Genomic DNA, 22,177 nt, shown 5'->3' with positions numbered 1-22,177 from the left:
TCCTGTCACTCCCTAGACACCTCGTCACAGCCGGAGGACTAACTACCCCTAAAGATAGAAACAGGAAAGCTATCTTGACTCAGAGAAAATCCCCAAGAGATAGACAGCCCCCAACAAATATTGACTGTGAGTGGAGAGGGAAATGACATACGCAGAATGAAACCAGGATGAAGCAAAGGAGGCCACTCTAGCTAGATAGATAGAATAGGACAGAATACTGTGCGGTCAGTATTAAAAAACTAGAAAAATCCACCACAGAGTTTACAAAAAGCTCCACACCTGACTAAAGGTGTGGAGGGTAAATCTGCTTCCCAGAGCTTTCAGCTAAACTGAATAAATCCATACTGACAAGCTGGACTAGAAAAAACATAGAAAGTGCTGAACGATAGAGTCCACAAAATGTGGACTGCAAAAGAACAAAGCAAGGACTTATCTTTGCTGAACTGGTCAGAACATCAGGGAAATCCAAGCAGAGATGTGAATCCAACCAGGAACCATTGACAACTGGCACTGGCTGAAGGATAGAGCCAGGCCTAAATAGCCGAGCCAGAATAGACGATCAGTGGAAGCAGCTGCTGACTGCTAAATCCAAGGAGCAGCCGTTCCACTTAAAACCACCGGAGGGAGCCCAAGAGCAGAACTCACAAAAGTGCCACTTACAACCACCGGAGGGAGCCCAAGAGCGGAATTCACAACAAAAAGCCTCTTTCAGTGTGTGACGGCTGCCAATCATAAAAATCCGCTAAAAAACCCACAATAAAAGTAAATCAAACCCCCCTTCATCACCCCCTTAGTTAGCGAAAAATTAAAAATTTACTAAAATTTATTTATTTCCATTTTCCCATTAGGGCTAGGGTTAGGGTTAGGGCTAGGGTTAGGGCTAGGGTTAGGGCTAGGGCTAGGGTTGGGGCAAGGGTTAGGGTTGGGGCTAGGGTTAGGGCTAGGGTTAGGGCTAGGGTTAGGGCTAGGGCTTGGGCAAGGGTTAGGGCTAGGGTTAGGGTTGGGGCTAGGGTTAAGGCTACAGTTAGGGTTGGGGCTAAAGTTAGGGTTAGGGTTGGGGCTAAAGTTAGGGTTAGGGTTTGGATTACATTTACGGTTGGGAATAGGGTTGGGATTAGGGTTAGGGATGTGTTTGGATTAGGGTTTCAGTTATAATTGGGGGGTTTCCACTGTTTAGACACATCAGGGTCTCTCCAAACGCGACATGGCGTCCGATCTCAATTCCAGCCAATTCTGCGTTGAAAAAGTAAAAGAGTGCTCCTTCCCTTCCGAGCTCTCCCGTGCGCCCAAACAGGGGTTTACCCCAACATATGGGGTATCGGCGTACTCAGGACACATTGGACAACAACTTTTGGGGTCCAATTTCTCCTGCTACCCTTGAGAAAATACAAAACTGGGGGCCAAAAAATAATTTTTGTGAAAAAAAAAGATTTTTTATTTTCACGGCTCTGCGTTATAAACTGTAGTGAAACACTTGGGGGTTCAAAGTTCTCACAACACATCTAGATAAGTTCCTTGGGGGGTCTAGTTTCCAATATGGGGTCACTTGTGGGGGTTTCTACTGTTTAGTTACATTAGGGGCTCTGCAAACGCAATGTGACGCCTGCAGACCAATCCATCTAAGTCTGCATTCCAAATGACGCTCCTTCCCTTCCGAGCTCTGCCATGCGCTCAAACGGTGGTTCCCCTGCACATATGGGGTTTCAGCGTACTCAGGACAAATTGGACAACAACTTTTGGGGTCCAATTTCAACTGTTACCCTTGTAAAAATACAAAAAAAAAATAATTTTTGTGGAAAAAAAAAAGAATTTTTATTTTCACGGCTCTGCGTTTCAAACTGTAGTGAAACACTTGGGGGTTCAAAGCTCTCACAACACATCTAGATGAGTTCCTTAGGGGGTCTACTTTCCATAATGGTGTCACTTGTGGGGGTTTCAATGTTTAGGCACATCAGTGGCTCTCCAAACGCAACATGGCGTCCCATCCCAATTCTTGTCAATTTTGCATTGAAAAGTCAAACGGCGCTCCTTTCCTTCCGAGCTCTCCCATGCACCCAAACAGTGGTTTACCCCCACATATGGGGTATCAGTGTACTCAGGACAAATTGTACAACAAATTTTGGTGTCCAATTTCTTCTCTTACCCTTGGGAAAATAAATAATTGGGGGCGAAAAGATCATTTTTGTGAAAAAAAATGATTTTTTATTTTTACGGCTCTGCATTATAAACTTCTGTGAATCACTTAATGGGTCAAAGTGCTCATCACACATCTAGATACGTTCCTTAGGGGGTCTACTTTCCAAAATGGTGTTACTTGTGGGGGGTTTCAATGTTTAGGCACATCAGGGGCTCTCCAAACGCAACATGGCGTCCCATCTCAATTCCTGTCAATTTTGCATTGAAAAGTCAAACGGCGCTCCTTCCCTTCCAAGCTCTTCCATGCGCCCAAACAGTGGTTTACCCCCACATATGGGGTATCAGCGTACTCAGGACAAATTGTTCAACAACGTTTGGGGTCCAATTTCTTCTCTTACCCTTGGGAAAATAAAAAATTGGGGGCAAAAAGATCATTTTTGTGAAAAAATATGATTTTTTATTTTTACGGCTCTGCATTATAAACTTCTGTGAATCACTTAATGGGTCAAAGTGCTCACCACACATCTAGATAAGTTCCTTATGGGGTCTACTTTCCAAAATGGTGTCACTTGTGGGGGGTTTCAATGTTTAGGCACATCAGGGACTCTTCAAACGCAACATGGCGTCCCATCTCAATTCCTGTCAATTTTGCATTGAAAAGTCAAACGGCGCTCCTTCCCTTCCGAGCTCTCCCATACGCCCAAACAGTGGTTTACCCCCACATATGGGGTATCAGCGTACTCAGGACAAATTGTTCAACAACGTTTGGGGTCCAATTTCTTCTCTTACCCTTGGGAATATAAAAAATTGGGGGCAAAAAGATCATTTTTGTGAAAAAATATGATTTTTTATTTATACGGCTCTGCATTATAAACTTCTGTGAATCACTTAATGGGTCAAAGTGCTCACCACACATCTAGATAAGTTCCTTATGGGGTCTACTTTCCAAAATGGTGTCACTTGTGGGGGGTTTCAATGTTTAGGCACATCAGGGGCTCTCCAAACGCAACATGGCGTCCCATCTCAATTCCAGTCAATTTTGCATTGAAAAGTCAAATGGCGCTCCTTCGCTTCCGAGCTCTGCTATGCACCCAAACAGTGGTTTACCCCCACATATGTGGTATCGGCGTACTCAGGACAAATTGTACAACAACTTTTGGGGTCCATTTTCTCCTGTTATCCTTGGTAAAATAAAACAAATTGGAGCTGAAGTAAATTTTTTGTGAAAAAAAGTTAAATGTTCATTTTTATTTAAACATTCCAAAAATTCCTGTGAAACACCTGAAGGGTTAATAAACTTCTTGAATGTGGTTTTGAGCACCTTGAGGGGTTCAGTTTTTAGAATGGTGTCACACTTGGTTATTTTCTATCATATAGACCCCTCAAAATGACTTCAAATGAGATGTGGTCCCTAAAAAAAAATGGTGTTGTAAAAATGAGAAATTGCTGGTCAACTTTTAACCCTTATAACTCCCTAACAAAAAAAAATTTTGGTTCCAAAATTGTACTGATGTAAAGTAGACATGTGGTAAATGTTACTTATTAAGTATTTTTTGTGACATATCTCAGTGATTTAATTGCATAAAAATTCAAAGTTGGAAAATTGTGAAATTTTCAAAATTTTCACCAAATTTCTGTTTTTTTTTTACAAATAAAGCAGGTATATCAAAGAAATTTTTACCACTATCATGAAGTACAATATGTCTCGAGAAAACATTGTCAGAATCATCAGGTTCTATTGAAGCGTTCCAGAGTTATAACCTCATAAAGGGACAGTGGTCAGAATTGTAAAAATTGGCCTGGTCATTAACGTGCAAACCACCCTTGGGGGTAAAAGGGTTAAAAGGTGTCCAAAAGCTGACAAACTGCTCAGAAGACACAACAAACACATGGAAAAGTCACAACTACATATAGTCATGCGAAAAGAAAAGAGGTGGAGGAGTAAAAGGAGGAGGAGACACAGATATAGGCATGTCATGCCCTTCTAAAATCAAGAAAGGCTGGAGTAAAAATCTAAACTCACTCTACCAACACCCAGACTGTTGTGAATTCCGTTCTCGGGCTCCCTCCTGTGGTCGTGAATGGTACTTTGGTGAGTTCTGTCCTTGGACACCTTCTGGTGGCTTTGAGTGGAACTGCTGATCTTTGAGGTTGGCTTTCTCAGCTGCCCTCGTTTATTGCTGCTGCTGGCTTCCCTATTTAACTCTGCCCAGGTCGTTAGTCCATGCCAGCTGTCAATGTTTCAGTACTGGTTCAGATCTCTCTTGGATTTCTCTGATGACCAGTCTACTCCAGCAGAAGCTAAGTCCTTGCTAGTCCATTTGCTGTTCATTGGTTTTTTGAATATATTTCTCAGTACATGCTATGTTTTTGTCCAGCTTGCTGTTATGATATTTCCTTGCTAGCTGGAAGCTCTGGGGGTGCAGAGCTGCACCTCCACACCGTGAGTCGGTGTGGAGGTCTTTTTGCACACTCTGCGTGGTTTTTGTAGTTTTTAATACTGACCGCATAGTTCCCTTTCCTATCCTCTGTCTTTCCAGAGAAGATTCGGCCTCCTTTGCTAAAATCTGTTTCATTCCTGTGTTTGTTACTTCCCTCTTAACTCACAGTCCATATTTGTGGGGGGCTACCTTTACTTTGGGGAATTTCTCTGAGGCAAGGTAGGCTTCTATTTCTATCTTTAGGGGTAGTTAGCTCTTAGGCTGTGAAGAGGCGTCTAGGAAGAGTTAGGTACGCTCCACGGCTATTTCTAGTGTGTGTGATAAGATTAGGGATTGCGGTCAGTAGAGTTACCACTTCCTCAGAGCTTGTCCCAGGTTTTCTATTTTAACCATCAGGTCATTTCAGGTGCTCCTAACCACCAGGTCCACAACAGTACAGCTGGCCAGCAAAGTGTTAATGCATCTCAAAAGAGGGAAAAGAGAAGTTCTGAGTCAATTTTTTTTTCTTTGCAGCTTGTTTTGTCTTTCTTTTAACCTCTGGGTGGTTCAGGACTCAGGTGTAGATATGGATATTCAAGATTTGTCCTCTTGTGTGGATCAACTCGCTGCTAGGGTACAGAGTATTCAAGATTATGTAGTTCAGAATCCGATGTTAGAGCCTAGAATTCCAATTCCTGATTTGTTTTCTGGGGATAGATCTAAATTTTTGAATTTCAAAAATAATTGCAGACTGTTTCTTGCTCTGAAACCCCGCTCCTCTGGTGATCCCATTCAGCAAGTAAAGATTATTATTTCTTTGTTGCGTGGTGACCCGCAAGACTGGGCATTCTCTCTTGAGCCAGGAAATCCTGCATTGCTTAATGTGGATGCATTTTTTCTAGCGCTTGGATTGCTTTATGACGAACCTAATTCTGTGGATCAGGCAGAAAAGATCTTGCTGACTCTATGTCAGGGTCAGGATGAAGCAGAAGTGTATTGCCAGAAGTTTAGAAAGTGGTCTGTGCTTACCCAATGGAATGAGTGTGCCCTGGCAGCAATTTTCAGAAAGGGTCTTTCTGAAGCCCTTAAGGATGTTATGGTGGGGTTTCCCACGTCTGCTGGTCTGAATGAGTCAATGTCTGTGGCCATTCAGATTGATCGGCGTTTGCGCGAGCGCAAAGTTGTGCACCATTTGGCGGTGTCCTATGAGCGGAGGCCTGAGCCTATGCAATGTGATGGGACTTTGACCAGAGCTGAACGGCAAGAACATAGACGTCAGAATGGGCTGTGTTTTTACTGTGGTGACTCCTCTCATGCTATCTCTGATTGTCCTAAGCGCACTAAGAGGTTCGCTAGGTCTGTCACCATTTGTACTTTGCAGCCTAAATTTCTCTTATCTGTTACTCTGATTTGCTCATTGTCGTCCTACTCTGTTATGGCATTTGTGGATTCGGGCGCTGCCCTGAACTTGATGGACTTGAAGTTTGCCAGGCGTTGTGGTTTTTCCTTGGAGCCTTTGCAGAGTCCTATTCCCTTAAGGGGGATTGATGCTACGCCATTGGCCAAGAATAAACCTCAGTACTGGACTCAGCTGACCATGTACATGGCTCCCGCACATCAGGAAAATGTTCGCTTTTTGGTGTTGCATAATTTGCATGATGTTGTCGTGTTGGGTTTGCCATGGTTACAGGTTCATAATCCAGTACTGGATTGGAAATCAATGTCTGTGTCTAGTTGGGGTTGTCAAGGGATACATGGTGATGTTCCTTTGATGTCAATTTCTTCTTCCACTCCTTCTGAAGTCCCTGAGTTTTTGTCGGATTACCAGGATGTATTTGATAAGCCCAAGTCCAGTGCCCTACCTCCTCATAGGGACTGTGATTGCGCTATTAATTTGATTCCTGGTAGCAAGTTCCCTAAGGGACGACTTTTCAATTTGTCTGTGCCAGAACACGCCGCTATGCGGAGTTATATAAAGGAGTTCTTGGAGAAAGGGCATATTCGCCCGTCGTCGTCACCATTGGGAGCAGGGTTCTTTTTTGTGGCCAAGAAGGATGGTTCTCTGAAACCTTGTATAGATTACCGCCTTCTTAATAAAATCACGGTCAAATTTCAGTACCCTTTGCCTCTACTGTCTGATTTATTTGCTCGGATTAAGGGGGCTAGTTGGTTCACCAAGATAGACCTTCGAGGGGCGTATAATCTCGTGCGTATTAAACAGGGCGATGAATGGAAAACAGCATTTAACATGCCCGAGGGCCATTTTGAGTACCTGGTGATGCCATTCGGCCTTTCTAATGCCCCCTCTGTGTTTCAGTCCTTTATGCATGACATCTTCCGAAAGTATCTGGATAGATTCATGATCGTATATTTGGATGATATTTTGGTCTTTTCGGATGATTGGGAGTCCCATGTGAAGCAGGTCAGAATGGTGTTCCAGGTCCTTCGTGCTAATTCCTTGTTTGTAAAGGGATCTAAGTGTCTCTTTGGAGTTCAGAAAGTTTCCTTTTTGGGCTTCATTTTTTCCCCTTCTACTATCGAGATGGATCCTGTTAAAGTCCAAGCTATTTATGATTGGACTCGGCCTACATCTGTGAAGAGCCTTCAGAAATTTCTGGGCTTTGCCAATTTTTACCGTCGCTTCATCGCTAATTTTTCTAGTGTTGTTAAACCATTGAATGATTTGACGAAGAAAGGCACTGATGTGGTGAATTGGTCCCCTGCGGCCGTTGAGGCTTTTCAGGAGCTCAAACGTCGTTTTACTTCAGCCCCTGTGTTGCGTCAGCCAGATGTTTTGCTCCCTTTTCAGGTCGAGGTTGATGCTTCTGAGATTGGGGCAGGGGCTGTTTTGTCTCAGAGAAGTTCTGATGGCTCCTTGATGAAGCAGTGTGCTTTCTTTTCTAGAAAGTTTTCGCCTGCTGAGCGTAATTATGATGTCGGCAATCGGGAGTTGTTGGCTATGAAGTGGGCATTCGAGGAGTGGCGACATTAGCTTGAGGGAGCCAAACATCGCGTGGTGGTCCTGACTGATCACAAGAATCTGACTTACCTCGAGTTCGCCAAGCGGTTGAACCCTAGACAGGCTCGATGGTCACTGTTTTTCTCCCGTTTCGATTTTGTGGTCTCATACCTTCCGGGATCTAAGAATGTGAAGGCTGATGCCCTTTCTAGGAGTTTTTTGCCTGATTCTCCGGGAGTCCCTGAGCCGGCTGGTATTCTTAAAGAGGGGGTGATTCTGTCTGCCATCTCCCCTGATTTGCGGCGGGTGCTGCAGGAGTTTCAGGCTGATAGACCTGACCGCTGTCCAGTGGAGAAACTGTTTGTCCCTGATAGATGGACTAGTAGGGTTATTTCTGAGGTTCATTGTTCAGTGTTGGCTGGTCATCCTGGGAATTTTAGTACCAGAGATTTGGTTGCTAGGTCCTTTTGGTGGCCTTCCTTGTCACGGGATGTGCGTTCTTTTGTGCAGTCCTGTGGGACTTGTGCTCGGGCCAAACCTTGCTGTTCTCATGCCAGTGGGTTGCTTTTGCCTTTGCCTGTCCCGAAGAGGCCCTGGACGCATATTTCCATGGATTTTATTTCTGATCTTCCTGTCTCTCAAAGGATGTCTGTCATCTGGGTGGTTTGTGATCGGTTTTATAAGATGGTCCATTTGGTACCCTTGCCTAAATTGCCTTCCTCCTCTGATTTGGGTCCATTATTTTTTCAGCATGTGGTTCGTTTGCATGGCATTCCGGAGAACATTGTGTCGGACAGAGGTTCCCAGTTTGTTTCTAGGTTTTGGCGGTCCTTTTGTGCTAAGATGGGCATTGATTTGTCTTTTCCTTCGGCGTTCCATCCTCAGACAAATGGCCAAACCGAACGAACCAATCAGACCTTGGAGACCTATCTGAGATGCTTTGTTTCTGCTGATCAGGATGATTGGTTGACCTTCTTGCCATTGGCCGAGTTCACCCTTAATAATCGGGCTAGTTCTGCTACTTTGGTTTCGCCTTTTTTTTGTAATTCTGGTTTTCATCCTCGTTTTTCTTCAGGGCAGGTTGAGCCTTCTGACTGTCCTGGTGTGGATTCTGTGGTGGACATGTTGCAGCAAATTTGGACTCACGTGGTGGACAATTTGACGTTGTCTCAGGAGAAGGCGCAACGTTTTGCTAGCCGTCGCTGTGTTGGTCCCCGACTTCGTGTTGGGGATTTGGTTTGGTTGTCTTCTCGTTATGTTCCTATGAAGGTTTCTTCTCCTAAGTTTAAGCCTCGTTTCATTGGTCCTTATAAGATTTCTGAAATTATCAATCCTGTGTCGTTTCGTTTGGCCCTTCCAGCTTCTTTTGCCATCCATAATGTGTTCCATAGGTCGTTGTTGCGGAGATATGTGGCGCCTATGGTTCCTTCCGTTGATCCTCCTGCTCCGGTGTTGGTTGAGGGGGAGTTGGAGTATGTGGTGGAGAAGATTTTAGATTCTCGTATTTCGAGACGGAAGCTTCAGTACCTGGTTAAATGGAAGGGCTATGGTCAGGAGGATAATTCCTGGGTTGTTGCCTCCGATGTCCATGCTGCCGATTTGGTTCGTGCCTTTCATTTGGCTCGTCCTGATCGGCCTGGGGGCTCTGGTGTGGGTTCGGTGACCCCTCCTCAAGGGGGGGGTACTGTTGTGAATTACGTTCTCGGGCTCCCTCCTGTGGTCGTGAATGGTACTTTGGTGAGTTATGCCCTTGGACACCCTCTGGTGGCTTTGAGTGGAACTGCTGATCTTTGAGGTTGGCTTTCTCAGCTGCCCTCGTTTATTGCTGCTGCTGGCTTCCCTATTTAACTCTGCCCAGGTCGTTAGTCCATGCCAGCTGTCAATGTTTCAGTACTGGTTCAGATCTTTCTTGGATTTCTCTGATGACCTGTCTACTCCAGCAGAAGCTAAGTCCTTGCTAGTCCATTTGCTGTTCATTGGTTTTTTGAATATATTTCTCAGTACATGCTATGTTTTTGTCCAGCTTGCTATTATGATATTTCCTTGCTAGCTGGAAGCTCTGGGGGTGCAGAGCTGCACCTCCACACCGTGAGTCGGTGTGGAGGTCTTTTTGCACACTCTGCGTGGTTTTTGTAGTTTTTAATACTGACCGCATAGTTCCCTTTCCTATCCTCTGTCTTTCTAGAGAAGATTCGGCCTCCTTTGCTAAAATCTGTTTCATTCCTGTGTTTGTTACTTCCCTCTTAACTCACAGTCCATATTTGTGGGGGGCTACCTTTACTTTGGGGATTTTCTCTGAGGCAAGGTAGGCTTCTATTTCTATCTTTAGGGGTAGTTAGCTCTTAGGCTGTGAAGAGGCGTCTAGGGAGAGTTAGGTACGCTCCATGGCTATTTCTAGTGTGTGTGATAGGATTAGGGATTGCGGTCAGTAGAGTTACCACTTCCTCAGAGCTTGTCCCAGGTTTTCTATTTTAACCATCAGGTCATTTCGGGTGCTCCTAACCACCAGGTCCATAACACCAGACGTCTTGACAAAAAAAATAAAAAAAGAAATATCTTTAGGTAAAATGGCGGCGGGTCCATTCAGAACACTTTCCTTAGAAGACGTAGTGGTACCCCCGTTGGAGTTGTGCCAAAAAATGAACCCAATACATTCAGACTAATCCATCATTTGTTATATCCAAGGGGCAGGTCAGTAAATGACAACATCGATGCGGAACCAAGTACAGTACTATGTACTGTACCTCCTTTGACGAGGCAATCAGGCGGGTCAAGAAGTTGGTAAGGGGCACCCTAATGGCCAAAACAGACATTGAGGGGGCTTTCCGGTTACTACCTGTGCCTCCGAATAGTGTCCTCCCATTGGGCTGCTTCTGTGAAGGAGCATACTACATAGATCGCTGTTTTCCCATGGGGTGCTCCATATCCTGCTCACTATTTGAGGCGTTTAGTTGCTTCCTCGAATGTGTCGTCATGGACGTTTGTAAGGCGGCACATATTATCCATTACCTCGACAAATTCTTATGCCTGGGCCCAAAAGATTCGCCACAGTGTGAAAACACGCGGTAGTCCACCTATGAGAAGGAGAGAGCTGGAGGGAGAGTGGACACCCCAGAGCCGAGGAGTTAGATTGAGAAAGAAAGAAGGCGGTGTAGCTTGCTTCATGGGTGGGGTACTCTGCTGAGTAGCAGAAATTGCTACTAGGCCCAAAAGGATTTCCTGGGCCAGATGCCATTGCAAAATAGTAGTTAGATAAACAGGCGGTGTAGCTTGCTTCATGGGTGGGGTACGTTGCTGAGTAGCACTAAATTCTACTAGGCCTGAAGGGATTTCCTGAGCTAGATGCCGTTACAAAATAGTAGTTAGGTAAACAGGCGGTGTAGCTTGCTTCATGGGTCAAGTACGCTACTGAGTAGCACCAAATTCTACTAGGCCCAAAAGGATTTCCAGGGCTAGATGCCGTTACAAAATAGTAGTTAGGTAAACAGGCGGTGTAGCTTGCTTCATGGGTGGGGTACGCTGCTGAGTAGCACTAAATTCTACTAGGCCCAAAAGGATTTCCTGGGCTAGATGCCGTTACAAAATAGTAGTTAGGTAAACAGGCGGTGTAGCTTGCTTCATAGGTGGGGTACGCTGCTGAGTAGCACTAAATTCTACTAGGCCCAAAAGGATTTCCTGGGCTAGATGCCGTTACAAAATAGTAGTTAGTTAAACAGGCAGTGTAGCTTGCTTCATGGGTGGGGTACGCTGCTGAGTAGCACTAAATTCTACTAGGCCCAAAGGGATTTCCTGGGCCAGATGCCGTTACAAAATAGTAGTTAGGTAAACAGGCGGTGTAGCTTGCTTCATGGGTGGGGTATGCTTCTGAGTAGCACTAAATTCTACTAGGCCCAAAAGGATTTCCTGGGCCAGATGCCGTTAAAAAATAGTACTTAGGTAAACAGGCGGTGTAGCTTGCTTCATGGGTGGGGTATGCTGCTGAGTAGAACTAAATTCTACTAGGCCCAAAAGGATTTCCTGGTCTAGATGCCATTAAAAAATAGTACTTAGGTAAACAGGCGGTGTAGCTTGCTTCATGGGTGGAGTACGCTGCTGAGCAGCACCAAATTCTACTATGCCCAAAAGGATTTCCTGGGCCAGATGCCATTAAAAAATAGTACTTAGGTAAACAGGCGGTGTAGCTTGCTTCATGGGTGGGGTACGCTGCTGCGTAGCACTAAATTCTACTAGGCCCAAAAGGATTTCCTGGGCTAGATGCCGTTACAAAATAGTACTTAGGTAAACAGGCGGTGTAGCTTGCTTCATGGGTGGGGTACGCTGCTGAGTAGCACTAAATTCTACTAAGCCCAAAAGGATTTCCTGGGCCAGATGCAGTTAAAAATAGTACTTAGGTAAACAGGCAGTGTAGCTTGCTTCATGGGTGGGGTACGCTGCTGAGTAGCACCAAATTCTACTGAGCCCAAAAGGATTTCCTGGGCCAGATGCCGTTAAAAAATAGTACTTAGGTAAACAGGCGGTGTAGCTTGCTTCATGGGTGGGATCTAAGAGTGTGGCAACCCAGTAGTCGGCATTACTTCGGATTCTGACAATCCGAGGGTCATGTTGCAGGTAGTGCAGCAAGAAGGCACTCATGTGTCTTGCGCATCCAGGAGGACCAAGTCCTTGTTGTCTTGGTGGTGGCGAGGTGAGAATCATGCTTCCTTCATCTGCCCTTTCCTCCCAACCTCGCACAACAGAAATTTGATCAAGGTCTCCCTCATCTGATGAGTCTTCCATGCCCAGCGCCAGTTCGTCCTCCACTTCTTCCTCGCCTCCTGCACCTTCCTCAACAGTTTGGCTGCTACCATGCGCCCTCGGTAATCCCTCTCCCCCAACCTCCAATGCCAGCCGCCTTGGTGCTGCCAACCTTCTTGACCTTGGAGATATTATCCCTTCCGCATACGACTCCTCCTGTTCCTCCTCCTCCTCTTGTTCCACCACCTGACTCCGAACACTGTGTAAGGTGTGCTCCAGCATGTAAGTCACCGGAATGGTCATGCTGATAATGGCATCATCAGCACTAAACTGTTGTGGATTCTGTTTGTGGGCTCCCTCTGGTGGTTACTGCTGGTACTGGGTGACTTTGGTGGGTTGCGGCCTTTGGTTTCCACCTGTCCATCAGAGGCTGGGTGGTTCCTATTTTACCTGGCCTTTCTGTCATTCCCTTGCCGGCTATCAATGTATTCAGATGTGCTCTGTTTGGTTCCTGCCTACCTGCTCCCAGATCTTTCAGGATAAGCTAAGTGCTGATTTTCAGTTGTTGGTTTTTTTGTCCAGCTTGCTTATTATGTCTCTATGCTAGCTGGTAGCTCTAGTGGACTGAGGTTCTCCCCATGTGCCATGAGTTGGCACATGGGTTCTTGTAATCTCAGGATGGTTTTTTTGATTAGGGTTTTTTGCTGACCGCTCAGACCCCTTTTGTATCGTTCTGCTTTCTAGTTTACAGCGGGCCTCAATTTGCTGAACCTATATATATCATCTCTATGTGTGTGCCTTCCTCTCATTTCACCGTCAATACATGTGGGGGGCAACTATACCTTTTGGGGTTCATTCCTCTGGAGGCAAGTGAGGTCTTTATTTTCTCTGCAGTACTAGTTAGCTCTTAGGCTGGTGCGTGGCGTCTAGAACCAACGTAGGCACGCTCCCTGGCTATCTCTAGTTGCGTTTGTCAGGCGTAGGGCAGCGGTCAGCCCAGGTTCCATCACCCTAGAGCTCGTCCGATATTTTGTATTACTTTGCTTGTCCCTTGCTATCCCTAGCCATTGGGATTCATGACAGTATAGCCGGCCCACAAAGTGTTAATTGTTTGGGCTGAAGCAGGAGAAAAAGAAGTGTTTAAGGGAAATTTTTTTTTTTTTTTCCTTCAGAGTTTTGCTGCCTAGCCCTTAATTGCTGTCTAGCTGCTTCTTACCTCCTCTTAACCCTTGAATGGCTCTGATATTAGCTGTTTAACATGGATGTCCAGAGTTTGGCTTCCAGCCTGAGTAATCTCGCGGCAAAAGTTCAAAACATGTGCATTCTTCTCTAGAAAATTCTCGCCCGCCGAGCGCAATTATGATGTGGGTAATCGGGAGCTTTTGGCCATGAAGTGGGCATTTGAGGAGTGGCGTCATTGGCTTGAGGGTGCTAAACATCGTGTGGTGGTCTTGACTGATCACAAGAATCTCATTTACCTTGAGTCTGCCAGGCGTTTGAATCCTAGACAGGCTCGTTGGTCGTTGTTTTTTTCTCGTTTCAATTTCGTGGTTTCATACCTGCCAGGTTCTAAGAATGTGAAGGCAGATGCTCTTTCCAGGAGTTTTGTGCCTGACTCTCCTGGAGACTCTGGGCCTACTGGTATCCTTAGGGATGGGGTAATATTGTCCGCCGTATCCCCAGACTTGCGACGTGCATTGCAGGAGTTTCAGGTGGATAAACCGGATCGTTGTCCGCCAGAAAGACTGTTTGTTCCGGATGATTGGACCAGTAGAGTCATCTCCGAGGTCCATTCTTCTGTGTTGGCTGGTCATCCTGGAATATTTGGTACTAGAGACTTGGTGGCCAGGTCTTTTTGGTGGCCTTCCTTGTCTAGGGATGTGCGTACCTTTGTGCAGTCTTGTGAAGTGTGTGCTCGAGCTAAGCCTTGCTGTTCTCGGGCCAGTGGGTTGTTGTTATCCTTGCCCATCCCGAAGAGGCCTTGGACGCACATTTCCATGGATTTTATTTCTGATCTCCCGGTTTCACAGAAAATGTCCGTTATCTGGGTTGTGTGTGACCGCTTTTCTAAGATGGTTCATTTGGTGCCCTTGCCTAAGTTGCCTTCCTCCTCTGAGTTGGTCCCTTTATTTTTTCAGAACGTGGTTCGTTTGCATGGGATTCCGGAGAATATCGTTTCTGACAGGGGATCCCAGTTTGTGTCTAGATTTTGGCGGACGTTTTGTGCCAAGATGGGCATTGATTTGTCTTTCTCGTCTGCATTCCATCCTCAGACGAATGGCCAGACGGAGCGAACTAATCAGACCTTGGAAACTTATTTGAGGTGTTTTGTTTCTGCTGATCAAGATGACTGGGTTGCTTTTTTGCCACTGGCCGAATTTGCTCTTAATAATCGGGCTAGTTCTGCCACGTTGGTCTCTCCTTTTTTTTGTAATTCGGGGTTTCATCCTCGTTTTTCCTCTGGTCAGGTTGAGTCTTCGGATTGTCCTGGAGTGGACGTGGTGGTGGACAGGCTACATCAGATTTGGAATCAGGTGGTGGACAATTTGAAGTTATCTCAGGAGAAGACTCAGCAGTTTGCTAATCGCCGTCGCCGCGTGGGTCCCCGACTTCTTGTTGGGGATTTGGTGTGGTTGTCTTCTCGTTTTGTCCCTATGAAGGTCTCTTCTCCTAAGTTCAAGCCTCGGTTCATCGGTCCTTATAGGATCTCGGAGATTCTTAACCCTGTATCTTTTCGTTTGGATCTCCCAGCATCGTTTGCTATTCATAATGTGTTCCATCGGTCGTTGTTGCGGAGGTATGAGGTGCCCGTTGTTCCTTCGGTTGAGCCTCCTGCTCCGGTGCTGGTGGAGGGAGAATTGGAGTATGTTGTTGAGAAGATCTTGGATTCTCGTGTTTCCAGACGCAAACTCCAGTATTTGGTTAAGTGGAAGGGTTATGGTCAGGAGGATAATTCTTGGGTGGTCGCCTCCGATGTTCATGCGACTGATTTGGTCCGCGCCTTCCATAGAGCTCACCCTGATCGCCCTGGGGGTTCTCGTGAGGGTTCGGTGACCCCTCCTCAAGGGGGGGGTACTGTTGTGGATTCTGTTTGTGGGCTCCCTCTGGTGGTTACTGCTGGTACTGGGTGACTTTGGTGGGTTGCGGCCTTTGGTTTCCACCTGTCCATCAGAGGCTGGGTGGTTCCTATTTTACCTGGCCTTTCTGTCATTCCCTTGCCGGCTATCAATGTATTCAGATGTGCTCTGTTTGGTTCCTGCCTACCTGCTCCCAGATCTTTCAGGATAAGCTAAGTGCTGATTTTCAGTTGTTGGTTTTTTTGTCCAGCTTGCTTATTATGTCTCTATGCTAGCTGCTAGCTCTAGTGGACTGAGGTTCTCCCCATGTGCCATGAGTTGGCACATGGGTTCTTGTAATCTCAGGATGGTTTTTTTGATTAGGGTTTTTTGCTGACCGCTCAGACCCCTTTTGTATCGTTCTGCTTTCTAGTTTACAGCGGGCCTCAATTTGCTGAACCTATATATATCATCTCTATGTGTGTGCCTTCCTCTCATTTCACCGTCAATACATGTGGGGGGCAACTATACCTTTTGGGGTTCATTCCTCTGGAGGCAAGTGAGGTCTTTATTTTCTCTGCAGTACTAGTTAGCTCTTAGGCTGGTGCGTGGCGTCTAGAACCAACGTAGGCACGCTCCCTGGCTATCTCTAGTTGCGTTTGTCAGGCGTAGGGCAGCGGTCAGCCCAGGTTCCATCACCCTAGAGCTCGTCCGATATTTTGTATTACTTTGCTTGTCCCTTGCTATCCCTAGCCATTGGGATTCATGACACTAAACATCTTCGTTGCTATTTCAAAACTGTGCAGAAGGGTGCATAGGTCCCTGATCTGAGACCACTCCTGCAGCGTGATTTGCCGCACCTCTTGAGCTCGTTGGCCCAGGCTATACGTCATAACGTATTGCACCAGGGCTCGTCGGACAGTGCAGACACTGCTCCTAGGCCCAAAACTATTAACTGGATTAGATGCATAGAAATTGAGATACACAGGCTGTATAGTTAGTTTCACAGGCGGGCTACTCTGCTGACGTGCAGACACTGCTCCTAGGCCCTAAACAATTAACTGGATTAGATGCAGTAAAAATAGATATACACAGGCGGTATAGTTAGTTTCACAGGCGGGCTACTCTGCTGACGTGCAGACACTGCTCCTAGGCCCAAAACTATTAACTGGATTAGATGCAGTAAAAATTGAGATACACAGGCGGTATAGTTTGTTTCACAGGTGGGCTACTCTGCTGACGTGCAGACACTGCTCCTAAGCCCAAAACTATTAACTGGATTAGATGCAGTGAAAATAGAGATACACAGGCGGTATAGTTTGTTTCACAGGCGGGCTACTCTGCTGACGTGCAGACACTGCTCCTAGGCCCAAAACTATTAACTGGATTAGACGCAGTAAAAATTGAGATACACAGGCGGTATAGTTTGTTTCACAGGCGGGCTACTCTGCTGACGTGCAGACACTGCTCCTAGGCCCTAAACTATTAACTTGATTAGATGCAGTAAAAATAGAAATACACAGGCGGTATAGTTTGTTTCACAGGCGGCTACTCTGCTGACGTGCAGACACTGCTACTAAGCCCAAATCCCCAAAACTATTTACTGGGTTAGATGCAGTAAAAATTGAGATACACAGGCGGTGTAGCTAGCTTCACAGGGGGGCTACTCAGAGCTATCAGACAATGCTACTAGCCCAAAAGGATTGGCTGAGCTAGATCACACCAAATGCTGTGACGAACACTTTCGCAGCACTGGCTCAGACCTGACTGGCAAACAGTGCTATGAACTGCTGTAACCTACCCTGAAAATGGCTGATATTACAACTAGTCCCTACTCCTCCCGACTCCCTAAACCTATCTCTCTGACAATTCGCTCCAAAAAAACACTCTTAGTCTGTATAGCGCCCACAGCAGCAGCGGTGCCGTCTAACACTAAGCTGCAGCAGTGAGGAAATGGTGGCGACGGGGCAAATGGCTGGTTCTTATAGGGCAAGGACATGTGACATACACAGCCAATGACACATGCCCTTGCTTGTGTGCATCACATGCACATTGCTGTGTGTGTGTGCACCGCTGATAGGCTGAGAGACTGCACCGCCCCTCTGTAAATGCGGGAAAGAAAAAAAAAATGGAGATCAGCGTTATTTCAGCACAGATCTATCCCCCACCCACTATACACTGAAACAGTCCATTAACAATGATAAACAGTTTTAATGTGCAAATCAAGCTAGGCTTTTGGTGAACGAACAGTTATCGAACAGAAACTCGAACAGCCGAATTTTAAGCAAATTGTTCGGGTTCGTCGAACAACTTGAACACCACCCAAAACAGCTCGAATTTGAAATTGGCGAACAGTTCGACTCGAACACCGCTCATCTCTAATTAGAATGTATATGAGCTGCAGCACAACTGTTACCATATCTTCAGGACAGATTCCTGTATATAAGCTATGGAAAACATTCCTTCTAGTTGGGCTGCCTAGCTAGAACCATATGCCACATATTAATTCAGACAAGAAATACACCAGCGTCAAAAATACCAGATATATTTTTGCCTATAAATATATCTGGATACTCAAAAGATTTGATTCACAAAATGATCGTGTGCACTATAAACCTGTGAAAAGCTGTCTAGGGAGGTCAAAATGGTCATTGTCTTCTTACACTGACAGAAACCTGTCCTAGGATGGTAATAAAACAGAGACTTGTGAGCATGTGCAGTAGGAAAGTGGATAGTTTGATCTAATACTAGAGATACCACAGGTTCTGAGATAAGAACAGGCTGCTAACACTGCTGTCCACCCTGCCTAGCTGATCTGCTACTGGAGGTACCAAGGGTGCTGAGGTCAATGAAGGCTGCTCACACTGCTATCCTTCCTGCCTAACTAATTTAATAGTGTAGATACCAGGAGTGCTGAGGTAAGCAGAGGCTGCTCACACTGCTGTCCACCCTGCCTACCTTATCTAATACTGGAGATACCAGGGCGCTGAAGTAAGATAAAGCTGCTTACACTGCCGTCCACCCCATCTTTTTGAACGACTTCCGTGACACGGGTGGCTGTAGTATGTGATATAATTTATATGTATGTCTGAGTAGCTAAACTTCCTATTTACCACATGCTCACAGACACCTGTCCTATTACTATTTTAAGACAAGTTTTCATCGGTGTCAGAAGACAGCAGTGATTAGACAAAACAAGTTTGTGATTTACTAATTAAAGGTACCGTATTTAAGAATTCATTTATAATTACTTTTATTTATTTTTTTATATTACTGTAATATTAAACTGTAGTATTTTGTGTCATGTTGACCACACCAAAAATTTCGTTTACAATTGAACATCTTTTGATATTACAAAAAAAGAATTCTACACAGTTCAAATGTATTTTACATACACAGGACAATCATTATCTTGAAGAGGACTACATGTGAAGTGATTGCATTGCAATCTTTTTGATTCTTGTTTTGCATTTTCCACTAGAGTAGATGAAAAACTGTTAGTGGAAGCATGGATATTAAGTTGATACATGAGGGTCTTGGGTTTATTAAGCTCAGACTGCTATTTTGCCATTTTGTCATTTCAGCATCTTTGGAAGCTACAGCATGGACATTGTCCTGAGCACATCATTCAGTGTGAATGTGGATTCATTGAACAATCCCAATGATCCATTTGTGACCAATGGAAGAAAACTTTTCACCTTCTCCTTTCTTAACCCTTTGTTCTTAATAACAGGTAAGTACTAGTAAGATCTATTAAGATCCTGCTATGACGGAATCACTGACTGTGTGGTTCAGGGAAATGCTGTAGATATAGTATATCTTGACTTCAGCAAAGCATTTGACAAAGTATGTCATACCATCCTAATTCAAAAAATGACTAAGTATGGAATGGACAAGGCAACTGTTACGTGAATTCATAACTGGCTTAATGATTGGAGCCAAAGTGTGGCCATAAATGGCTGCACATCCAGTTGGAAGAATGTCTAAAGTGGGGTACCACAGGGCTCTGTCCTGGCATCAGTGTTGTTCAACATCTTTATAAATGATTTAGATGAAGGAATTGAAGGTAAACTGATTACATTTGCTGATGACACAAAGCTAGGAGGGATATCTAATAATTGAGAAGAGAGAGAGAATTCAAAAACATCTAAACAGACTGGAACTGTGGGCAGCAGCTAATGGAATGGTATTTGTAACAATGAGAAATGCAAAGTCCCACATCTGAGCATGAAAAATGAACCATTCATATACAAAATGGGAGAAAATAGGGCTAAGCAACAGCATGTGAAAAAGACTTGAGTATACCAATACATCACAGACTGAGCATGAGTCAACAGTGTGATGCAGCAGCTCTGGGTTGCATTAACAGAAGCATTCAGTCCAGATCACATGAAGTAATTATTCCCCTCTACTCCTCTTTGGTTAGACCTCATCTGGAATACTGTGTCTAGTTCTAAGCACCACATTTAAAAAAAATACATAAACAAATTGGATCAAGTTCAGAGAATAGCTACTAGAATGGTGATTGGTCTGCTTGCAATGTACTATGAGGAACGGTTGGAGGATTTGGGTATGTTTAGCTTATGGGAGCCGGTGACCCCTGGTGCAGCTAGGGGGCGCTGTGTGTGTGTGCATGGAGGCGTGTTGGGGCCATTGGATTGGGGTGGCAGTTGCAGGCATATCTGTGATTATGATGGTGAAACAGTGACTGGCAGGGTTGTAAATGGCTGGTATGTGTCGCAGAGGTCCTCTGCGCTGTAAGCCCGAAATAATATTGTTGTGCTGGGACTTGTAGTTCAGTGAGTTTTGTTTAGTTATGGTAGGGGGGCTTATAGGGTTAGTCGGAGAGCTGGGAGGGAATGACTAACCACACATAAACCGCCAACCTAGGGGGGTGGTTTCAGCAATATAATGTGACTGAGGTCTGGTCACATGGTCCGAGTGTATGCACCTGAATGGTGAGAGTGTGTAGGGTCCTGGAAGGTCTATGTGTTGGAAGGTCCCAGGTGGGAACGGACTTCCTGAAGAGCACATGGTGAGGCCTTGGACCTGGAGGCCTGTGTGTTGGAAGGTCCCAGGTGCGGATGGACTTCCTGAAGAGCACATGGAAAGGCCATGTATGCAGAGTCTGTGACGGCACTGCATTGGGGGAGCTACCATCTGTCTGAGGATCTGGACTGTCAGGTGGCCTGGTGAGCAAGGCATTCTCCGGGACGGTGATCCCAGTTCAGCAGCTTCTCTGGGAGAAAGTACTGACTGGAGTCAGTGTGTGGAACAGGAGCTCCTGGAAGGTAACCCAGAGTATGGGGAACTGTGTGCACTGACAGGGGGTCAGTTAATGAACTGTGCGGTCACCCATGGTAACTGGACGGAGTAAGGTCCAGCATGTTTAGAGACTGCAACCTAATGTCGTGTGTTGGTGCCTGTTGTGTTCCATGGATATTAATGAACTGTTCGGCGTGCGGTTGCCCATGGTAACTGGACAAAGAGGTCCGGCGTGTTTAGTGACTGCATTTCAAAGCCGTATACTGTGAAGTGCTAAGGACTACAAGAGGTCTGTGATGGGTAACATGGCCTACAGCGGTTTATGATGCTTGAATAAACCAAAATAGACTGTTTATGTGAAAAAACCTTGCCTGTCTACGTTTATCCTGTTGCCAAGCGAGTGTCCCCCAACACAAGTCGTAAGCGCTATCTTACACTTGCAAAACATTAGACTGAGGGGAGACTTACTAGCAGTCTACAAATATCTCAAGGGATGTCACACTGTAGAGTGATCAGCGTTATTCTCATTTGCACAAGGATAGACTCAACGCAATGGACTGAAACTGAAAGGGAGAAGACACAGATTATATATTAGAAAAAACTTTTTTAAAGTGAGAGTGATCAACTAGTGGAACAGGCTGCCAAGAGAGGTGGTGAGTTCTTCTTTGACTCAAGTCTTCAAACAGAATCTAAACAGACATCTGTATGCAATGATTTAGTGGATCCTGCATTAAGCAGGGGGTTGGACCAAATGACGCAGCAGGTCACTTCCAACTCTACCATTCTATGATCCTATATATAACGATCTGACATCGGCAGAATCAGCAGACTGGTTAACCCCCTCAACATCAAGCCTGTTTTCTCCTTCCTTTCCAGGCCAATTTTTTTTAATTCTGACCAGTGTCACTTTATAAAGTAATAACTCTGGAACACCTCAGTGGATCCCACCGATTCTAAGATTGTTTTCTCAATATCTCTAACAGCAGGGCCGGTAACCATTAAAACTTAACTTTTAATACGTATATAAAATACACAATCAACTAACAATGTATATTAGGACAGTAATGCAAAATCATAAAGTGCCAGTGCTTCTACACCAAACCGTGCTGAAGTAAAAAAACTGGTTCAATCTCACCCAAGCAGGCGTGATCACTATCGTGATCCCAGTCGTATGGACTTGCCTCCTCACAGGATTAGGGATCCGTTACCATTGGTATCATGTAACATAGTTAAGGGGTCAGGACAAGGGAGGGAGTAGATATATTGATTAAAACTCCGTGTCGTGCCCCTGCATTGCTGCCGCCCTCACAAGGGCGGTACCCTAGTGTAAAGCTATCAATATGTTACCTATAGGGTTATATAGCCACCCCAACGCATTTCTCCCACCATTTGGGGGGTTCATCAGGGGGTCCTGGAGAAATAGCAATGTCTAGCAGAGATATAAGATTGCTTTCTCAAGACATATTGTAATTCATGATAGTGGTAAAATTTGTTCTATATTTTTTGCGTTTATTTGTGAAAATATTGGAAATTTGGCGAAAATGTCGCAATTTTCAAACTATTCATTTTTATGTTTTTAAACCAGAGCATTATATTACACAATATAT

General features: G+C 45.2%; 1 protein-coding gene across 1 annotated transcript in view; it reads left to right on the top strand.

The window, feature by feature from the left end:
• The window catches only part of LOC143793012 (cytochrome P450 3A24-like), a 101,656-nt gene that overhangs the window by 31,209 nt on the left and 48,270 nt on the right, over window positions 1-22,177 (top strand). Inside the window, exon 7 of the mRNA XM_077279564.1 lies at window positions 18,890-19,038. Coding sequence (XP_077135679.1) covers window positions 18,890-19,038 — 149 coding nt within the window. The remainder of the gene's footprint in view (window positions 1-18,889; window positions 19,039-22,177) is intronic.

The sequence above is a fragment of the Ranitomeya variabilis genome, chromosome 1 (genome assembly GCF_051348905.1).
Source record: "Ranitomeya variabilis isolate aRanVar5 chromosome 1, aRanVar5.hap1, whole genome shotgun sequence".
Lineage (NCBI taxonomy): Eukaryota > Metazoa > Chordata > Amphibia > Anura > Dendrobatidae > Ranitomeya > Ranitomeya variabilis.
The sequence above is the reverse complement of the archived record's forward strand: the minus strand, read 5'-3'. Positions and strand labels throughout refer to the sequence as shown.